Raw genomic sequence first — 20,950 nt, 5'->3', positions numbered from 1 at the left:
TACATTAATCAATAAGAGGGCCTGTCTTAACACTACCCTGTTGAGGGAAATAAAACTGCAACTGTTCCTTTTTATCTTTATGTCAGCAAAAGACTAAAGGGAAGCCTACTTAAGGGAAATAGATTAACAGAAGCTTGAACCCTGGGTTTAAGGCATGCCCAATCTATGTCCTTACTTATGCCCGAGAGCCTTCTTCAGGAGATTAAAGTCCCTAGCAGGAGTAGACTACCCATATTGCTAGGTCTAGTTTTGCTAAAAGGGCGAAATGAAGGCCATGCACCGAGCCGAAACCTATTCGATCGGGTATACATCTTTATACTCCATCCTCAGGCCCTAATACTCCTCTGAACAGAACTCTCCAAGTTCTTACTAAACAGGGCGATTCATTATCCCCTTTCTCCAGTGTCCCATAACCCTACAGGGCTTCAACCCTAGGAAATGGTTCTGGCATCCCTGAATGTAAGTGGTCAAGGTTTTCTGACATGTGGCATCTGCAGCCCAAACTCCTGGCCCCTCCATGGAAAAGAAGGCTGAAAAACAAAAAGGTGATACATGTATTATTAATATCACAAATAAAATGATCATAGATTGTGGGCACGGCACAATAGATTTAGACAGAAAGGACACAAGCATAGACCACAATGTTGTGTGCCTGAGTGTGACTAGCTAAACCAATATATCAAATATGGGAAGAGACCCAAATCTGAACCTCAATGTAGACAAACAGTCCTCACAGTCTGGTTTTCTGATGTGCTGCCAAGACGTAAAAACATTAAGACTCAAGCAAACCCTAAATGCTGCGCATTTCTTTAGTGCAGCTAGCTAGGTCATAACTGATATATAAATACAGAAAGGATAGGAACCCCCTTTACTGTTGTGTTTTACCTATGTACAGAAAAACAAGGCTATAAATATAAAGACAGAAAGACCCAAACTTCTATGTTGTGTATTTCTGACAAACCACCAAATACAGTTATAAGATTAATATGAACACCAACTCCCGTGTTGTGCATTTCTGCTATGCCACAGGGAAAAATATGGAACACAAGACAATCCTTTCTGTCATGCACTTCTGTAGTGTAGTTCAGATAGAACCAACACTGAGAAAGGACACAAGCAACCTGCAGCATTGTGTTTTTCTGAAACAGAAAGCACCAACAAGCTTCAATCTTGAGTATTTCTGCTGTGCAACAACATAAAAGCAGACACTGAGGAAAAAGACAGACAGCCTTTACAGCTGCAATCTTTCTGGTCTGCTGCAAAATAAAACAATAACGCCATGAAGAGTATTCCTGCTGTGTAGCAAAACCTCAATCAGAAGGGACAGATAAGTTTAGGGTTCCCACACCCGTGCGACCCAACCTGCGACTTGGGACTGCAAGACGCATGAGAAGTCATATACTATGGCTTCCAATGGGTACCATTTGTGTCTGTGCGACACCAGCAGTCCCTGATTCCTGGATCCACAGACCTCAAGATTACACAGGTCGCAGGGAAAAAAAAAATGCAATTTTCAGGTCGAACAAGTAAGGGGTCCCCAATGCTGTGACTCCCTGGAGGATTGCAGCCAACAAACCCCTGCTGTGTATCCCTAAGATGCAGAAAGGTAGATCCATGAGAAACACTGCTCACTGCTGTGCCTGATATACAAACGATAAGGCAGTAAATATAGGACATACAGGACACAAACATTCAATCTTTGTGCATGTCTGATGTGTAGCAATATACCAATACTGAGCAGAGATGCCACCATCCTCAATGTGTCTCTCCGCTGAGCAGCAAAAACAAAATCAGAAAAAGACAAGCAATCTTCACTGCTGTGTCCTTTCTGATATGCAGCCAATAAGGCAGTATATGCAAGACATAAAGGACAGACAACCTTCAATCTTGTATATGTCTGATGTGCAACAATATAACAATTCTGAATAGAGATAGCACATCCATATTGAAGCGATTTGGCTTTGCGACTCAACATGTCAAATCGCATGGCTAAAATCAGCACAACACCACTTTGTGGTGCTACATGGATTACCAAAGGCAGTATATGTACTACACCTGGCAGGGGTTCAATTTGTATTTCTGCTATGTAGCCCAACAAATTCGAACCATCAATTTTCACTGCTGCCTTTCTGATAAGGCAGTAATACAGGACACAAAACCTCGCAGACCTTAATGCTGTATATATCTGATGTGCAACAATAAAACACTATGAATAGAGATAGCACATCCATATTGAAATGATTTGTCATGCGACTCAACATGTCAAATCGCATGTTTAAACTCGGCAGCCATTGCCGTTAATAGCACTGTCTGAATCAGCACAACGCCACTCAAATCAGGACCATCAGACTTCACTGCTGCCTTTCTGATAAGTAACCAACAAGGCAGTAAAACAGGACACAAAGCCCCACAGACAGACCTCAATCTTGTGTATGTCTGATGTGCAGCAATATAACCATTATGAGCAGAGATGTCACCAGACTCAATGATGTGCATTTCTGCTGTGCAGCACAAAACCAGAAAGTACAGACCACCTTCACTGTTGTATTTTTCTGATCTGTAGCCAAACAAAGCAGTACCTTTAGTATATAAAGGACAGCAAACAAGCTTCAGTGCAGTGCATTTCTCATGTACAGCAATATAGCCCTTATAAGCAGAGATGTCACAAATCTCAATGTGTATTTCTGCTGTGCCACAAAAACATCCCAGCAAGGACAAACTTTCACTACTGAGGTCTACTGGTGTGCAGCCAATGAGGAGTCATGGTCTATCTCTTTATGAAATAACCAACAGGCAATTTATTTCATAGGCATAGCCTGGGCTGTAGATAATAAACCTCACCACCAGTGAAGGAACAAATCCTAAAATGGTTGGACACCCTACTATTAGTAATTGTTGTCCTACCTTATCTCCATAGACTGAGCAAACGCTAGCCAGCACATATCCAGGTGGTGCTGATTAGCAACTAAAGTCTCAAATGAGCCCAGCCCTAGAGACCGATTTAAGACAGCCTCTAGAAGAGGTGGTTACCAGTTTAGCCTGGGGGGGGTAAATAGCTATTTGCAGGCTTCAAACAAGCAATTATGTAGCTCTTGCGTAGGTTTGCACAGAAAATCCTCAATTAAAAGAATGTAGGAAGCGATCTATGGTGAATCGCCTTTAGATCTGCCACTGAGTGGACTGTAGCCCAAACCAATAAAAAAAGTTTCTTCTTACCTCCTATACTATAATATAACCACAGTGTAAACGTGGAGTGGGAGGTTGGAGCTTATGAAAGTTAACTATAGCAAGCAACCCCCAAAAGGAGGATCTGTCACAAGGGAACCCCTACTGTGCCACACAGTAGCTTGGTCTCTGCCCATCCTTGAATGTTAGGTCAGCTTTTAAACATTGTGAAGCAACTTCAGATTCCTAGCAGCTGGGTTAATAGGGCCGGTAACCTAGTGCACCTGCTGACCAGGGGAGCTTCTGAATCCACCAAACACTGCCCAATTAATCACTTGTTCAGTGGTATACCTGGCCTGTAAGTAACTTTGTATCTACCAGGTCCCCTCTGTACGCCATATTCATCCCTACTAATGTACCACAACTGGGCATGTAGGGAGAGGCTGGCAACCTACTGCTGCGATAACCACAGTGTCTCTGCTGTAAGAGGGAGCTGTGGCTGGTGGTTTTAGCAGTGGCGTCTGCGCTATTTGTATCCCGACCCCAGGTTCTGCACTGCACCAGTCAGTATATACACGGGGAAGGGGGAGCAATGGCCTACCTACCTCTTTCTCATCTGAGGTGGTTTAGGCACACTCGTTCCTCTGCACCACCTGTCCACCATACAGCTTCTCTGATGTAAGAGGGAGCTGCAGCTGGTGTTTTTAGCAGAAGCTTAAGGGCTATTTGAATCCAGACCCCAGGGGAGATCTCAAATGCCCAGAAACCCTCTGGCTGGAATTGGGGATTTTGCAGCTAAATTCCCACAGCAAAAGGAAAGTACTCACCGTTGTCGTCTTCCTCTTTTTGCCACAGCCAGCGGGCTTGCTTTTCCATCCTTATGGTCCACACGCAAGGAGGATAGCCGCCAAAGTGCTCCCCTCCCCAACTGCTGTCCCCATAGGGAGGTGCCAGGTTAGGCTGTGTCCTGCACTGTACCAGTCAGTCTATATACATGGGGGGGGGGGGGGGGGGGGGCAATGGCTTCCATTCCTCATTCCCATCTTCCCATCTGAGGTGGTTAAGGCAGACATCCACCGTAGTAAACTGGTGCCTCCTCGCTCTAGAGAAAGGAGGATGTGGGCGCCTGCTCCTACTGACTCTCAGCCTTCCCTCCTGGGTAAGAACGCCGCCGCCATTTTCCCGAAGTTTGAAAATGATGCGGGTGCTTGTTGCCACGCCCTCTCCGGCAGCCCACGCGAGCTACCGGGGACCCAGGAGTCGGGGACATGATCCCCCTGGAAAGAACCGATGGCCAGCACCCCCGCCTGAACAGCCACCTGTACAGGTAAGGAGGGGAGACAGGATAATGGCCCCTGAAGTTCTGGGTACACCACTGTACCCAGGGTCCTTCAGCTCTCAGGGGGGCTCTTCCAATTTCTGCTGCCCCCCCTGAGGAAAAGATAGGGGAACCCCCCAGGAAGGACAAGAATATCCTACCAGATCCAGAGGCTTCCCAGGCTTGTGGTCCGGCTCCCAGGGGGAGACCACCAGCCCCAGGCTTCGGGTCATTTGGAAAAAAAAAAAAAAAACAGTTTCGCTGTGTAGGGAGAAACACAATCAAAAACTGAGGATCAAGGGGAAGGGTGGGGACTTAAAACAGCTGTCGATTGATTGTGTTTCCTGTAGGGAGGAGCCTCTCATCTCTCAGGTGTGCCGTCCTGGAAGATGACTTGAGAAAAATAATTCTGGCTGGAGCTGAACTTAAAAAATGTACCTACTCCGGCTTACAAACAGATTCAACTTAAGGACAAACCTACAGCCCTTATCTTGTTTGTAACTTGGGGCCAGCCTGCAACTGACAGGAGACAAACGAATGACGTGTACATCATTAAAAACATGACAATTATTTCTTCAGTTAAAGTAGGTCATTCCTTAAAGTATAACTATAGGCTAAACTTTTTTTCCTTTATTTTAGAGTAAGAAAGGGTTATAATCTATCAGATTTTTTTGCCATCTGTATCCCATTTCAGAGACTTCATTTCACTTCTTGTCCCATAGCCAGACAGGAAGTGAGAGGAAATCATTGCAAATAAAGGGGATTCCTTGGGGACACCCAGGTCACCAGAACAAGCCCCATTGGAAGATTTCCCTTTTATTATATTTTCTGGGGGCACCCCAAAATTTGTGATTTTCTTTTACTTTCAACGATAGAGAGAGACAGGGGCACAGACAGCAATACAGGTTGACAGGGGTTCCAATCCCTCTCCAGTCTATAGAAAACTAGAAAAAAAAGTTTAGCCTTTAGTGATGCTTTCAAGTTGGTTGTAAAGCCTAAACATTTTTTACCTTAATGCATTCTTTGCATTAGGGCAAAAAATGTTTAGGTGACAGCATAATTTACAATCGCTTTAAGGCACATCATATAGCATTTTACTTACTTTCTTTTTCATAAGATGTGGCAAACCTTCATTCGGATTCAGTGCTGGAAATAAGGATTCGTCAACATGAGAAGCTGCTTCTCTACATCTGAAACAGACAAACGTAATGTAAAACATTGTGATGAACACCGAATGCTTAGGTGTATTATTATTAATATACAGGTTTTATATAGCGCCAACAGTTTGCTCAGCACTTAACAACATGAGGGCAGACATTAGTTACATCACAATTTGGTACAAGAGGAATCAGAGGGCCCTGCTCGTTAGAGCTTACAATCTAACCCTAAATCAAACCTGTGGCCAGACTATAGACATTGTAGTATTTATAGATTTGTAATAAGAAGCAATGCTGCATTCACACTATAAAAGAGTACCACTCATTGTTAATGTGCAGCAAACTGCACTCCATCGCATGTAGGGAAGCCCATTGAAACAAATGGGCTGCTCTATGCAAGAGAGGTGATGACGTGATGAAAAAAAATAAAAAAAGGGACTATGAGTGGCATGGTGTAAATGAGATCTAAATTAAGAGCCTTTGGATCAGCTCGGAGTTAAAGAGGAGGTCCAGCCACCCCACGAAAAATTAATAGTCAGCAGCTACAAATACTGCAGCTGCTGACTTTTAATATATGAAGACTTACCTGTCCAGGGAGCTCCTAATGTCAGCACCCTAGCCGATCTTCAGATCAGCTGTAAATGCAGCAGCTGCTGCCATTCCTGGTATGGGAACCCGGCAGGGAAGACTTACTGCGCACGCGTGCTGCGCCTTCTAATTTGTCCAGTGGCAGAAGGAGGAGGGGGTGAACTTCCCCCAGAATTTAGTGAATGTGGTGAAGCTTCACTTTGTAAAGAATAACCAATTGGGTGGAATGAAATAAACCGCCCCTCCACCAAAAAAAAAAAAAAAAAAAATGTTCTCTATTTGCGATGTTTATACCAAACACTGGTCTCATCTGCAGATTTTTTTCCTGCACGGGAATCTGCAACATGTTTGCTGTTTTCTGCCCGGGAGAAAAAAATAAATAAAATGACACAACGTTAACATTGGTGTGAATAGCGCACATAACTGATGCGCATGAAAACTGATGTCCACGTGCTTGAAAAATTGGTGTAAACTGAGGTCTCTGCGAGTGAAATCTGTGCCGTTTTCATGCACATATAGTGTGAACGAGCCCTAGAGCACTTTTCCATTCCCCAAGCATCTTAGAAGTAGCTTGATAATGCACTCCATCAAGTGTTTTAAATGTTTCCTTCACTCTGGCAAAATGTGTAGTCTAGGCAGACTAAATAGCACTTTTGACAACATGAAAATTTGAATTTCGTCAATGGTTAGAAGCTAATGATTCCTCCTCCTGTCTGGCTATTCTCCCTGGTAGCCGACAGACAAAGAGAGCAGTGAAACAAATGTCACAGGAGAATCAAAAAGGTGCCTTTGCTGTATGAGCTAAGGGTTGACTGATTAACGGTGCGGCAGATATTCACTTTTTTTATTTTTTAAGCATCGGTAACAAACTTATCGATGTTACCGATATTGCATCAAGGGGTTGTACTGGGGTGATGCATGCAACTGCATCACCCCAGTACCATTCCAGTCAGTTTTCTTGTAATGACAACCAATGTGTCCCAGCAGCTGCTCGGATGTAATTACAAGCAGCGGGAGGGGACATAGCCCCGCTCCCACTCTTTCCCCGGGTCATCCGTCCCGCGGGGAGGCCTGAACAACCAGCCAGCAAGTCCGCCGGCTGGCTGAAGACACAAACAAAGCCAAATCGGCTTTGTTCAGGTCTCGGATCTAGTAACCCAGAAGCTATGTCATGACGTCACTTCCGAATTACTGGCATCCTAAAGGCACCAGTTTGAAAAATAGAACATATTCAAAAACACTGATCTTGACGTTTTGAATACTTTCAAGTGCTGACAAGGAGTTTGTGGTCTAATAGACCCCTGATCCCTGCATAAAGAGTACCTGTCACTGCCTATTGCCTGTCACAAGGGATGTTTACATTCCTTGTGACAGCAATAAACAGTGATAAAAAAATAAAAACCATTTAAAAGGACAGTGTAAAAATAAAAAGCTTGAATCTACAGAATATTGGCACCTGATATTGGCTTGAAAGGCAGCCAAAAAATCTGTATCGGCCCTGAAAACCTGAAGATTGTAAGCCTGTAGCAGTTCACAAGGTGGAAGGCTGCCGCAAGGGCAATTTGTCAGACATTTGTAAACAACCAAGAATTCAAAGGCACCAAGATTTAGATGATGGTGCCCCATCTAAGCCAGCCTTTCAGTCCAGGAAGTAGAAGCTCACCCTGAACAATGGCGCTATCTTTCTTATGAAAAAAGCTAAAGACTGAGTTCACCTTTTTTGTTTCCTAGATTCCAGCTCCCCGTGTACCAATATAGCATTAAAGTACTTATTTTGCAAAAATTAAACAGCTTTCCATTTATTCTACACACGCTTACCTCACTTTCTTAATAGCCATTAAAAAAAACAGCTTGATTACTTCTGCCTTACTTCCTGGGCACTTTAAATCATGACACAGGAAGGGGATCTCATTAGCACACACCCTGCATCATCCACCCTCAGCTGGTAAACTCCTTCCTGTGTCATGACCTAAAGTCTACCCTGGAAAACGTATCAGTTACAGAGGAGACATACTATTTAACCACTTGCTTACTGGGCACTTAAACACCCTTCCTGCCCAGACCAATTTTCAGCTTTCGGTGCTCTCACACTTTGAATGACAATTACTCGGTCATGCAACACTGTACCCATATGATTTTTTTGTCCTTTTTTTCCCACAAATAGAGCTTTCTTTTGGTGGCATTTGATCACCTCTGGGGTTTTTATTTTTTGCGCTAGAAATGAAAAAAGACCGACATTTTTTTTAAAAAAAAGCATTTTTCTTTGTTTCTGTGACAAAATTATGCAAATTATTAATTTTTCTTCATAAATTTTGGCCACAATTTATACTGCTACATATCTTTGGTAAAAATAACCCAAATTAGTGGATATTATTTGGTCTTTGTGAAAGTTAGAGAGTCTACAAGCTATGGTGTGAATCATACAAAATTGATCACATCTGATGTACTGGTGGCCTATCTCGCTTCTTGTGACCCGAACAAGTCAGGAAAGTACAAATACCCCCCAAATGACCCCTTTTTGGAAAGTAGACATTCCAATGTATTTAGTAAGAGGCATGGTGAGCTTTTTGATGTCATTTTTTCCCACAATTCTTTGCAAAATTAAGAATTTTTTTTTTGATTTTTTTCCACAAAATTGTCATTGTAATAGGTTATTTCTCTCACATACCATGTGTATGCCACAAATGACACCCCCAAAGATTCTGCTACTCCTCCTGAGTATTAAAATACCACGTGTGGGACTTTTTCACAGCCTGGCCACATAGAGAGGCCCAACATGCAGGGAGCGCCATCACGTGATCTAGGAGCATAAATTACACATCTAACTTGTTGACTACCTATTACACTTTTGAAGGCCCTGGAGCACCAGGATAATGACACGTGACACTGTCACTGGCCGTTAACAGCGACCTGTGACTGGCTGTGTCCGAAGGAGACGGCCAGCACAGAACTTCCCAGATGCGCGCTCGCGGGAGCACGCATTGCGGAAGTAAACAGGAGGATGTCCAGGGATGGCCTCCCGGCAGTTAGCGGCCGCTCTGTAGCCATCTTTCGGCTATAGGGCGGGCGCGAAGTGGTTAACACTAGCAGGGATTCTTACAATGAACATCTTATTTCCATAAACCCTCCATGCAAAAAAATAAAAATAATATTTTCTGTAACTGGTTATAAAGTTATAATTGGAGTTTGGCTTCAATGTGATAGTGTATCTAAATCTGCTAGTACATCTAACACTGCCCTCCCCCCAGACTGGCAATGCAGTTATCCAAAGATTCCCCCTGTGTTCCTTCATATAGAGTGGGAGTACTGTAAAGGGGGTGTGTTAGTGGCCAGAACACCAGATGAAAACAGAGGAAAAAAAAAAAGCCTAATCAAAGAAAACTAAATGCAGCCACCACATCTACATATAGGTAAGCTCCACTACAAGTACTGTATATTTCATTTATGGTTTAGAGTTTTACGCCGCTTCAGGGTATTTTTTTTTTTTTTAAATCAACCGGGTACCCTTTGGATGCATTTCTATCTTTTTGTAGCAATTATCACACAACAGCCAAAGTGAAACTGCACTATATCTGAGCACCGCAAACCAAAAACACTTTTGAATTCATTTCTAATATTAAAAGCAACTCTATTGTTGTAAAAATTTAAAATACTCACTTATCAACCCAAAGGACAGACACCAGTTTGACTCCACTTTTAACTGCTTTGTCCCATGTACACTCACTGCCATCTTTAAAAACAACATGGGTAACTTGTTTGTTTAGTCGCTTTGTGACCTGTAAACAAACAACTAATCAGTAATTATTAATCATTAATAAAGACAAGCTGACATACGTATTTGGTTTAGCGATAACTGTGCGCTTGCTTACCTTTGCGCCCAAGTTAAGGAGCTGCTCAGTAAAAGATTGGGAGTAATTTTCTGTTCTGCTGGATGACCACACTTCCACATAAGCTGTGACACCTGGGGGAAAAAAAAGTGTATGCTAAGTATTTTATCAACATCTTCAGTGAAGGGCTTCTTTTTGCTTTGACCAGGTTTCCAGTATAGTTGCGAGTTATGCTGCATGTATTTACCTTTCACCCTTATTGTAAGGTCTCTCTGACCTAAAAATATTTTCTAGAACTCCTCTGAATTAAAAAGATTGAGAAAGGCTGGTATAAAACACTCACCACTCTCAGTTTCAGTAATCTTTCACACCATTACTTTCTATATTAAAGAACTTGCAAGCATGCCACAGTGGAACCATTAGGCTGCTTTCACACTGCAGCGGGAGCGGCGTCGGCGGTAAAGTGCCGCTATTTTTAGCGGCGCTTTACCGTCGTTTTAGCGGCGGTCTGCGGGCGCTAGCAGGGTGGTTTTAACCCCCGCTAGCGGCCGAAAAAGGGTTAAACCCGCCCGCAAAGCGCCGCTGCAGCGGCGCTTTGCCGGCGGTATTGCCGCGGTGTCCCATTGATTTCAATGGGTAGGAGCGGTATAGGAGCGGTGAATACACCGCTCCTTCACCGCTCCAAAGATGCGGCTAGCAGGACTTTTTTCACCGTCCGGCCAGCGCATCGCTCCAGTGTGAAAGCCCTCCGGCTTTCACACTGGAGGGAAAGGGGCCGGTTTTTTTTCAGGCGCTACACAGGCGCTATTTTTAGCGCTGTAACGCCTGAATACCGCCCCAGTGTGAAAGCAGCCTTATCCTCTCATTGTCATCTAGCAAACCCATATCTGAAAGGAGCTGAGCCTGTAAACCTCAAAAGGTGGAAGGGTAGTAGATTAACCATGAAAACAGATTTCTGTGGCACAGGAATGGCCATTTGGGCAAACGTGTTGCTTTGCCCTGCACTTTATTTTATGTGTATTAAAGTGGCCATACACTACACAATCTGATTATACAATATCTGTACAATCTTTTCGATTTAGCACAGGGCTCAACAAACCCCAGGCGGCAGGTCGCCAATGCGACCAGAAATCAACCTGGCGCCTAAGCTGCCACCAGCCCACTCACTATTGATGCCCCAGACATGCAGCGCATTAACACTGACTGCCGTCCTCCTCCCTCCTCCACACTCAGCAGCACCGCGCTAAGTGTGTGAAACTGACACGCAATGGAGAGAGGAGGATCTGTCAGATTTGAGCTTGATGTCGGGGTGGGCGGGACCCGGCCAGAGTGGGCGGGACCCAGCAACTATCAAACACCAGCCAATGGGATCTGGACGGGGCATTACATGTATGTGGCCCCGCCCCTTAAGCAGCCCAATAGTTGGCTGGTGTTTGATAGCTGCTGAGTCCCGCCCACCCCGGCATCAAGCTCAAATCTGACAGATCCGCCTCTCTGTTACTTGTCAGTTTCACACCCCGGCTGGGTCCCACCCATTCCGACATTAAAGCGGGAGTCCGCCGTTTTTTTTTTTTTTTTTAAAGCCAGCAGCTACAAATACTGCAGCTGCTGACTTTTAAAATAGTGACACTTACCCGCCCAGCGCGCCCGCGATGTCGGCACCCGAAGCCGATCTCTCGATCATCTCTCGGGTGCTGCTGCCGCCATCTTGGGTATGGGAATCAGGAAATGGAGCCTTTCGGCTTAATTTCCCGGTTCCCTACTGCACATGCGCGAGTCGCGCTGCGCAATAAGGATGGTCCCCCGCTGCCTGCTGAAAAACACACGGATCCCAGAGACAGCGGGGGACTTTCGGAAAGGGGCGTAGATTCTGCGGAAAGGGGCGTACCTTCTGCAGAATCTACACCGGAAGTGGGTGCAGATACCTGTACTGTACAGGTACCTGCACCCCCCTCCCCCCTGAAAGGTGCCAATTGTGGCGCCGGTGGATTCCAATGAGCGGAAGGTCCACTTTAGGGTGGACCTCCGCTTTAAGCTCAATTCTGACAGCTCCTCTGTTACATTTCAGTAACAGTGTGCTCTGTGTGAAACCTGCCAGTGCCACCTGCCAGCGCCAACCAGTGCCATCTGCCAGTGCCAACCAGTGCCACCTTTAATCAGTGCCACCTGCCAGTACCAGTGCCACCTGCTAGTGCCAACCAGTGCCACCACCATCAATACCACCTGCCACCACCAACCAGTGCCAATCAGTGCCACCTGCCACTGCCAACCAGTGCCACCTGCCACCGCCAACCAGTGCCACCTGCCAGTGCCACCACCAATCAGTGCCACCTGCCAGTGCCAGCAATCAGTGCCAACTAGTGCCACCTGCCAACACCAACCAGTGCCACCGCCAATCAGTGCAATCTGCCAGTGACAACTAGTGCCACCGCCAACCAGGGCCACCTGCCCCTTCCAAACCAGTGCCACCTGCCAGTGCCACCTGCCAGTTCCAAACCAGTGTCACCTGCCAATGCCATCTGGCAGTTCCACGTGCCTGCCAGTGGCAACCAGTGCCACCTGCCAACACCAATCAGTTCCACCTGCCAGCGCCACCACCAATCAGTGCCACCTGCCAGGGACTAGTGCCACCGCCAACCAGGGCCACCTGCCAGTTTGCAAACCAGTGCCACCTGCCAATCAGTGCCATGTGCCAGTGCCACCTGCCAGTGCCAGTAGTGCCACCTGCCAGTTCCAAACCAGTGTCACCTGCCAATGCCATCTGGCAGTTCCACATGCCTGCCAGTGCCACCTGTTGCCAGCCTTACTCTTTCTGGTCAGCCCATAACCCTGATGTAAGATCGTTTCATTGGAGTTAATGACTGGGTGCTCCATTGTGAGTTAGGGATAGGGGGTGAAAATGAGTGGTGGGAGCTGACAATCCCTACCACTAGGCAATACCAGTTTTGGCGTAAATCAGAATTAGAACTATTTGAAAACATACACAGAATATATAAACCACAGACAACACCCCCCTTCCTTAAGATCATATTACCCTAACAATACAAACTGTAACCAGGAATATAATAACCAATATATACTACAAACACAAAGTTAATTAGCCACCAGAAGGTCTCATTTCAGGTCAGACTTGCCGACTTCAAGCTCACTAAAAACAATACACATTATTACAAGTATAAACAGATCCCGCAATAGTTTGCCAACAGACAGACAATAGATGTCTGTTAATTAAGGTGTTAATTAGCACAAACAACAATGGGTAAAAGACCCTTAGGAGGCACCCTAGACCTACTTGCAATAAACAAATTATAGCAGGCAATCCCCCTCAGGTGGCTTGCTGATGACATCGACATCTGCTATGAGTCCCACAGTGTGGAGCAGTTCTTGCTGGAAATGTGGCATCTAGGCCCTTAGCATGGACCTAGAGTCCCAGAGTCTGTTTGTCTTGAAGAGACAAGGACTTTAATCCAAAGTAACATTAGTCCAAGGGTCCCCAGGCATACACCTCACAAAGAGTAGTGTTCCCTTAAAAGCCACATCCATTGTCAGTAGGCTAGCCTGCAGTCCGTTCCAAAAGCCTCTTTCCTGAGTGAGTCTGTCACACATAGGCTGTTATGTGATCCCTCAGCTTCTGTACACTCTGCCAAATGAACAATCTGTGCAAGATGAAGGTACAAAACTATCAATCATTGGCTGTGTATTTAGTGAGAACTGATAACGATTATGACTGCATGCGAGTACAGAGGTGGGTGGGGACGGGCACACGGTGTGTGTTAATAAGGCCAGCTGGTGAAGTACTTCTTTTAAATGTTTTTTACTTCCCAAATACCAAATTTCAGGACTGAGCAGGAAGTAATGGAGAGGTTTTCTATGAACACACTGGAGGCCAAGGCAGACCATACATGGGTTGAATTTCAAAAGAATTTTCTTTCGAAAATCTTATTGTTCATATTTTGCACCTGGGACTACAGCAGTGCTCCCTATGTGTGCTCAGTGACTGGGACTACAGCAGTGCTCCCTATGTGTGCTCAGTGACTGGGACTACAGCAGTGCTCCCTATGTGTGCTCAGTGACTGGGACTACAGCAGTGCTCCCTATGTGTGCTCAGTGACTGGGACTACAGCAGTGCTCCCTATGTGTGCTCAGTGACTGGGACTACAGCAGTGCTCCCTATGTGTGCTCAGTGACTGGGACTACAGCAGTGCTCCCTATGTGTGCTCAGTGACTGGGACTACAGCAGTGCTCCCTATGTGTGCTCAGTGACTGGGACTACAGCAGTGCTCCCTATGTGTCCTCAGTGACTGGGACTACAGCAGTGATCCCTATGTGTGCTCAGTGACTGGGACTACAGCAGTGATCCCTATGTGAGCTCAGTGACTGTGAATACTGCATTGATCCCTATGTGAGCTCAGTGACTGTGAATACCGCATTGATCCCTATGTGAGCTCAGTGACTGTGAATACTGCATTGATCCCTATGTGAGTTCAGTCACTGGGACCCGGGCTGACAGGAGAGGAATGCCCTGACTGTGACTCGTACACACCCTATTCATCCCGGAACGAAAGGCGTGTGTTTGCCATTACCTGTAAGGACGCTGCCCGCCCCGCAGGCTGGTGACAAGGTCTCTACCAGCTCCATGAACTCCAAAGCTTCCAGCACTGCTCACCCGCCACAGCTTCAAACCTGACTTCCGCTCTGGTGATGTCATCAGCAGAGCGCCAGAGACACGTGAGACAGTGTACAGCGTGGAGGAATGCACTCGGGGGGGAGGCTGGGCACCTCTGCTGTGTAGTGGTATAGGTTTGCACTGATATACATTACATTTTCTAACATATTGTATATGTGAAGCAATTGCTATACTTTTTTTTTTTTAAATATAGTGTATATCAGTGTTGCAGATTTCCAGCTGCTCTTTGTGTTACTTCCAATGTGCATGCATGTAGTGGGCACACATCTTTGCTCTGCACTGGCATGCTGAGGGTGCAGACAGGAGAACATACATGTGCACCATTTGTTACCATGCCTAGTTGTGAACATGTGGGCAGGGTGGCAAGGCGGGAGACAACATTGTCACCTCACAACAGTTCCAAGCAGTTTGGGTTAATTAAAAATGTATGCCGCAGCATCACTGTGATACTGCAGCTGTCCTAATTCGGATATCGTTTCATTTTGGTTTTGAGGGTTCCCCAACACTGGTTTTTGTTTAGATCGAATTTATGTTCAAAACTAAGGATGAGTTCAGGCGTGTTCGCATACTCCACGTGCAGAGCCCACCAGGAAGTCGGTGCAGCGCTGCACTAATCACAGGCAGTGAAACATTGCCCGTTCTCTGCAGCCACGCATCGGGACAATGTCTCACTGCCTGTGATTAGCGCAACGCTGCACCGACTTCCTGGCAGGCTCTGCACGTGGAGTATGCAAACACGCCTGAAAAGAAGTCAATGCTCAGACTTGGAGACAGCTCCGCCCGGCAGACAGTGGGCTGCCATGCCCTAAAAACGCAAGTCTGGAGTGGCACGTTTCTGGAAAATTGCATGCACCACTTGAACCTAATCACCCCGGATCTATATACACAGCCCTTAAAAATTACACTCGCCTGCTCACATTTTGCGAGTGAATTTTGAGGGCTGGCGAGGAAGGGCTGCCTGTTAGCGAGGGGGGGGGGGGGCGAGCACTGCTGGCCAGCGGGTTGAGTCCTTTTTCCAGCCATCGCAGAGGGGAAGAGAGAGCCAGCTGGATGATCAGAGCACGAGGGACATCATTAGAGGCTTTCATTTCAATAGCTGAGTGTTCCCCGTACTCGCTGTCACACGCAGGACCGCTCTTGGGGAATTTGATGGACAGATCACCCGTCCAACCCAAGACAAGTGATGTGTATCAAAGTTTCCCAGCCAGGGGGCAGGGCTCTACAGGAACACACAGCAATTGAAATCAAAGCTGTTCTAGTAATGTCCCTTGGTTCTTTTATCATCCAGCCAGCAATGCTCTTCTCCTCTGCTCCCCTACACAATTGACACAGGTAGGCAGCACAATGAAAACGGGCAGGCTGCATTGGTGGACACGGGTGAGGCTGCATTGGTGGACACGGGTGAGGCTGCATTGGTGGACACGGGTGAGGCTGCATTGGTGGACAAGGGTGAGACTGCATTGGTTTACAAGGGTGAGACTGCATTGGTGGACAAGGGTAAGATTGCATTGGTGGACATGGGAAGGCTGCATTGGTGGACACGGGGTGAGGCTGCATTGGTGGATATGGGAAGACTGCATTGGTGGACATGGGTGAGGCTGCATTGGTGGACATGGGTGAGGCTGCATTGGTGGACATGGGTGAGGCTGCATTGGGGGACACGGGTGAGGCTGCATTGATGGGCATGGGTAAGGCTGCATTGGTGGACATGGGAAGGCTGCATTAGTGGACGCGGATGAGACTGCATTGGTGAGGCTGCATTGGTGGACATGGGAAGGCTGCATTAGTGGACATGGATGAGACTGCATTGGTGGACATGGGTGAGGCTGCATTGGTGGACACAGGTGAGGCTGAATTGGTGGACGCGGGTGAGGCTGCTTTGGTGGACAAGCACAGTATCTCACAAAAGTGAGCATGGGTTCATTTTTTTTTTAATTGCCCATGTGTCTCATATGTCTGCCAGTAAAGAACGTGGGCTTTAACACCCACACTCTGCATATATGTGTTCATGGAGTTTTCTGTACTAAGGGTGCACTCCCAGCACAGTGACCAGGATGTAATTGACAGCTTTTAGTCTCTAGTAATGATCAAGACCCAGCAGGGCAGGCTCTCAATCATATGGCTATGAGTCCATCCAGCTACCTGGTCGTAAAGGCAGATTTAAAGGATGCTGGCAGGAAGGGATTAAATAAAAATTCTACTGGTACTGCTTATTTAGCAGTTAACGCCTTAAAGTGGTAGTAATCTCCCATGGTTGATATTTACCTATAGGTAAGCCTATAATAAGGCTATAAGTATACACTGCTCCTGTACCACCCCAAAGATGATGTTTGCAGGACTTTTTTTCCTGTCCTGCAAGCGCACCGCCACCAGTGTGAAAGCAGTCAGACTTTCACACTGGGGAGGCATGAGATGCGCTTTTCAGGCGCTTTACAATCGCTATTTTTAGCGCTGAAAAGCACCTCAGTGTGAAAGGGGTCTAAAAGAGACATCACTGGGTCTGTTTACACTTTACACCCCTAATGTCTCACCAAAGCCCCCAGCATCCCCCACCCTCCAAAAAAGTAATAACACATAAAAATAACATTGTAAAAATAATAAAAATTACATTTGAAAAAAACATAGCAAGACCTTGTTCCCACAGAGCATACTAAAATATACACTCACATAGGTGTTCCGTGCATGCCCATGCAGGCGGTCCCATTGACGTCAATTTGGAAGCAGCAGCTGCACAGACGTAGCCGCTTCTCTTGATCTGGCATCTGTGTAGATGCATGGCCCTAAACTCACACTGTGTTTGAGGCTGTGCACCCACACAGATGTCAGATTGAAAGCAGCGACTGTGCCCATGCAGCTGTTGCATCCCAATTGACATAAATTGTTCTGCCTGCACAGGGATGCACGGAACACCTGTACATCCCTGTGCGCATAAATGCATCCCTCACACGGGCATACACTTCAGTAAGCCCCATATGAATGAGGAATTCTATAAGTTAATGTTGTATGAGTGCTAATGACTTGTAGTTCATTTATTTGAAGGAAACTGTGAATGAATGACACAGCTGTGTGGGTGGAGCCCCACACAACCTCAAAAAGTGACAGTGGGAAGTGGCAGGAGCATGTTACAGGCTTATCCTTAAAGCGGTTGTATTCCCGCTGACTTTTTTTTTTTTTTTTTTTTAATACCCATGTACTCCCAAAAGGCATAATGAGCTAGTATGCACCGCATACTAGCTCATTATGAAATACTCACCTTAGAACGAGGCATCAGTAACTCACCTGGTCCATGCCGAGAGAGGTGACATGTTGCCTTGGCGAGTCTTCCGGGTATTGCAGCTCCAGCACTGTGAGTGGCTGGAGCCACGATGTTGTCACTCCCGTGCATGCGTGCGGGAGATTTCTTTCCGGCAAGGTCTGGCATCTGCCGGGCTTTCAGTCGAGAATCCCCTATGCGCATGCGCCACTGCAGTCAGCAGCTCATTGCACGGGGAATATAACCTGTACAGTTTAGGAGATATTTTTTTTTACCTACAGGTAAGCCTTATTATAGGCAAGTTTAAAAATAGACTATACAACCGCTTTAAAGCTTGCCCCAAGTGGACTGTAGTCAGGGAACACTCACTGTACAGAGAGGGGACACTGGTTCACATTGCCAGAGCTGGTTTAGTTGGATCCCTAGTAGGTTCCCTGCATGGGGTGTTGGTATTTGCATTATCTATTGTGTAGCAAAGGAAAGTCTGCTGTGTAGCACAGCATGCTCTCATGCTGTGAGCTTTATCTAGCTAACATTACAATGTACAAGTCTACAAATTCCTGACTTGTCACGGTAATATAAGAATATCTTTATTTTTTGAATGTGCACCTTTTATATAATTAAAAAGCAGTCATGTAACTTTGACTAGGGTAAATGATGTTAGCTGCATCCAGAAGGACACATTTCCTAAGTCTCCTCCCCTCCAGTGTTTAGACTGTAACATTATAACTTTGTAATACATTAGATGAGAAGCTGCTGCAGGGGGCTGATTTGCCCCAGACGTTTTTGAACACAACCAAGAATTTTACATGATTTGCATGACATGCCTCATATTTGAATCTGGGAAATGAATAATGCTTGAAAAAGATGGGTGCAATTCTGGTAAGAAAAAAAGTATAATATGTAATGGGGCCTCTTACCTTGTGCCTTGCTACAAAGTTACGATATTGCAGTCTGATCACTGGGGTAGAGGAGACTGAAAAAAGTGTTATCTACCTGCAACAGAATGATGACATCATCCCCGCCTAAGCAAAGTCAATTGACTTGCACTCAAGAACCGCATTTATTAACTAAAGATATAAATGTTTGGAAAAATTTATACTGAAGTTTAAGGACTGCTTTTAAAATTGTGCAGCTGTTTAATGTGATGTGCTAGAAATGTATTAATGTGTCATTAATCCACAACCTGGTTGATCCTGCTGCTCTCCCCCGCCTGTCCATGTCCCCACTGCAGTTGGGGATTTTGCAAAGCAGTGTTGGTAGCTGTACACATGCTCAGTTTTCAGTGTATTTTCTACACTGAGCATGTCTTCCCTATCCCATCTGAACAGCCCATGTGACTGTAGAGTCACATATGTGGGCATATACACAGTGGTAATTGACAGCCCACTCCCTCCATCCTCCTCCATGTCCACTAAACAGCTAAACACAATGGTGGTGGGGTATTACATCTTGATTGGTGGAGGCTTCTCCTCCCTGTTATTCTAAAACACAGGCTGGATGGGCATTACACAGCCTGTGAATGGAAGAAATCCACCCACACCAGGTTATTGCCAAAATATAATGAATATTTAATAAAAAAAAAAAAATATCTATCTATCTATCTATCTATCTATCTATCTATATATATATATATATATATATATGTGTGTGTATATTTATATTTGTATACCAATTTAAAGAGTAACTCCTGTAACTTTTGTTGAGAAAAAAACATTCCCCTCTCGGTGACCTATGTAGAGTACAAGGATTTTGACAAACCTTGTTGCAGATTCCTACCTTTTTGTTATTCTGAAGAAATCCCTGTGTGTTTGTCTGTGTCCATGTGCCAAAGTCTAATGGGAGTGGTTGCTTAATTATCAACCAGCGTCTGCACCTGCAGGACTCTAATGAAGAAAATTTCAGGGCCTGCATCCCTTTAGATATGATTTCCTATTGGGAGTATTTCACCAAAAATTACATTTTTGTATCTTAGTGCAGACTTCTGGGAAAATCAGTGAGCCAATCACACAAGCAGGAAATTACATTTCTGGGGGCGGTCTGTACACATGCCGTGTACAGAACACCCCCAGGTAGCCATATTGCATTGCATTGCATTTCACAGAAAATTACAGAGCTGCAGTTTGAAAAGGAAAGGTATTTTTAATGACATACAATTACAATATGACTTGAGTTGCAATTCTATATGTTATGTTATTATTCTTTTTTTTATTCACTATTTTTTTTTTTTATACAAAAGTGGAGTTTCCCTTTAAAACAGTTTATTAATGTTCATTATTTATTTTTACTCTGTATCCCAAAGGGTTTTTTTTTTTTTTTTTGAATATATGACCAGCAGCAGAGGCCTAGAAGCTCTTCCTGCTTATGTTTCTCTGCAGGAAAAAGGTGTTTCTTTTAATAAAATAATTACAGCGTGATCATCCATATATGGAAAGAGAAGGGATAATGTAAATGTGTTTAGTATCACTTTAAAGCGGTAGTAAATACATTTTTTGAACTTGTACCTACAAGTAAGCCCCGACACATGATACCAAGCTACACAAATGGAACAGTAACTGAACGAGTGTCTGACTACCCTACGATCCAGTTGTGTCCTTATCTCACCCTTAGCCTGAAATCGGCCATCATATGACAACATGGGACGGATCTCCTTCAATCTAGGTTTGACTCATTCTCCTTCATTGTAACCAACACCTCCTGGGACCCTTTACTTCCCTTCCCCCTTTCCATCCCCCCCCACTCCTAACCCACCCCCCCCCCCACTCCCGACCCACCCCCCTTCTCCCCTTCCCCTTCCACCCATACCCAGGCTTCTTATTCAGGACTTAAGAGGTTACACCTTCACTATACAACGAGTACAGGATATAGGTATACAAAAGATTCATAACCAGCTATTTTCCAATTTATCTCTATGTATATCTGTTGCTCTCTCTTATCGTTACTTTTTTCTTTTTT

The 20,950-nt window shown here is 45.3% G+C and overlaps 1 protein-coding gene across 2 annotated transcripts in view; it reads right to left on the bottom strand.

The window, feature by feature from the left end:
* Positions 1 to 14,758, bottom strand: part of MCPH1 (microcephalin 1) — a 527,088-nt gene extending 512,330 nt beyond the window's left edge. Inside the window, exons 1-4 of one of the 2 annotated variants that reach the window (XM_077487779.1) lie at positions 14,639 to 14,758; positions 10,098 to 10,189; positions 9,886 to 10,004; positions 5,586 to 5,673 (exon numbers count right to left, since the gene is read on the bottom strand). In XM_077487779.1, coding sequence (XP_077343905.1) covers positions 5,586 to 5,673; positions 9,886 to 10,004; positions 10,098 to 10,189; positions 14,639 to 14,693 — 354 coding nt within the window. In that variant the 5' untranslated portion in view covers positions 14,694 to 14,758. Of the gene's footprint in view, positions 1 to 5,585; positions 5,674 to 9,885; positions 10,005 to 10,097; positions 10,190 to 13,347; positions 13,646 to 14,638 lie in introns of those variants that run through there. The other variant, XM_077487778.1, reaches the window with a different exon arrangement.
* Positions 14,759 to 20,950: the final 6,192 nt, after the last annotated feature.

The sequence above is a fragment of the Lithobates pipiens genome, unplaced genomic scaffold (assembly GCF_037356315.1).
Source record: "Lithobates pipiens isolate NorthernLeopardFrog02 unplaced genomic scaffold, aLitPip1_a1.2 Scaffold_18, whole genome shotgun sequence".
Lineage (NCBI taxonomy): Eukaryota > Metazoa > Chordata > Amphibia > Anura > Ranidae > Lithobates > Lithobates pipiens.
This window is presented reverse-complemented; position numbering and strand designations above follow the sequence as displayed.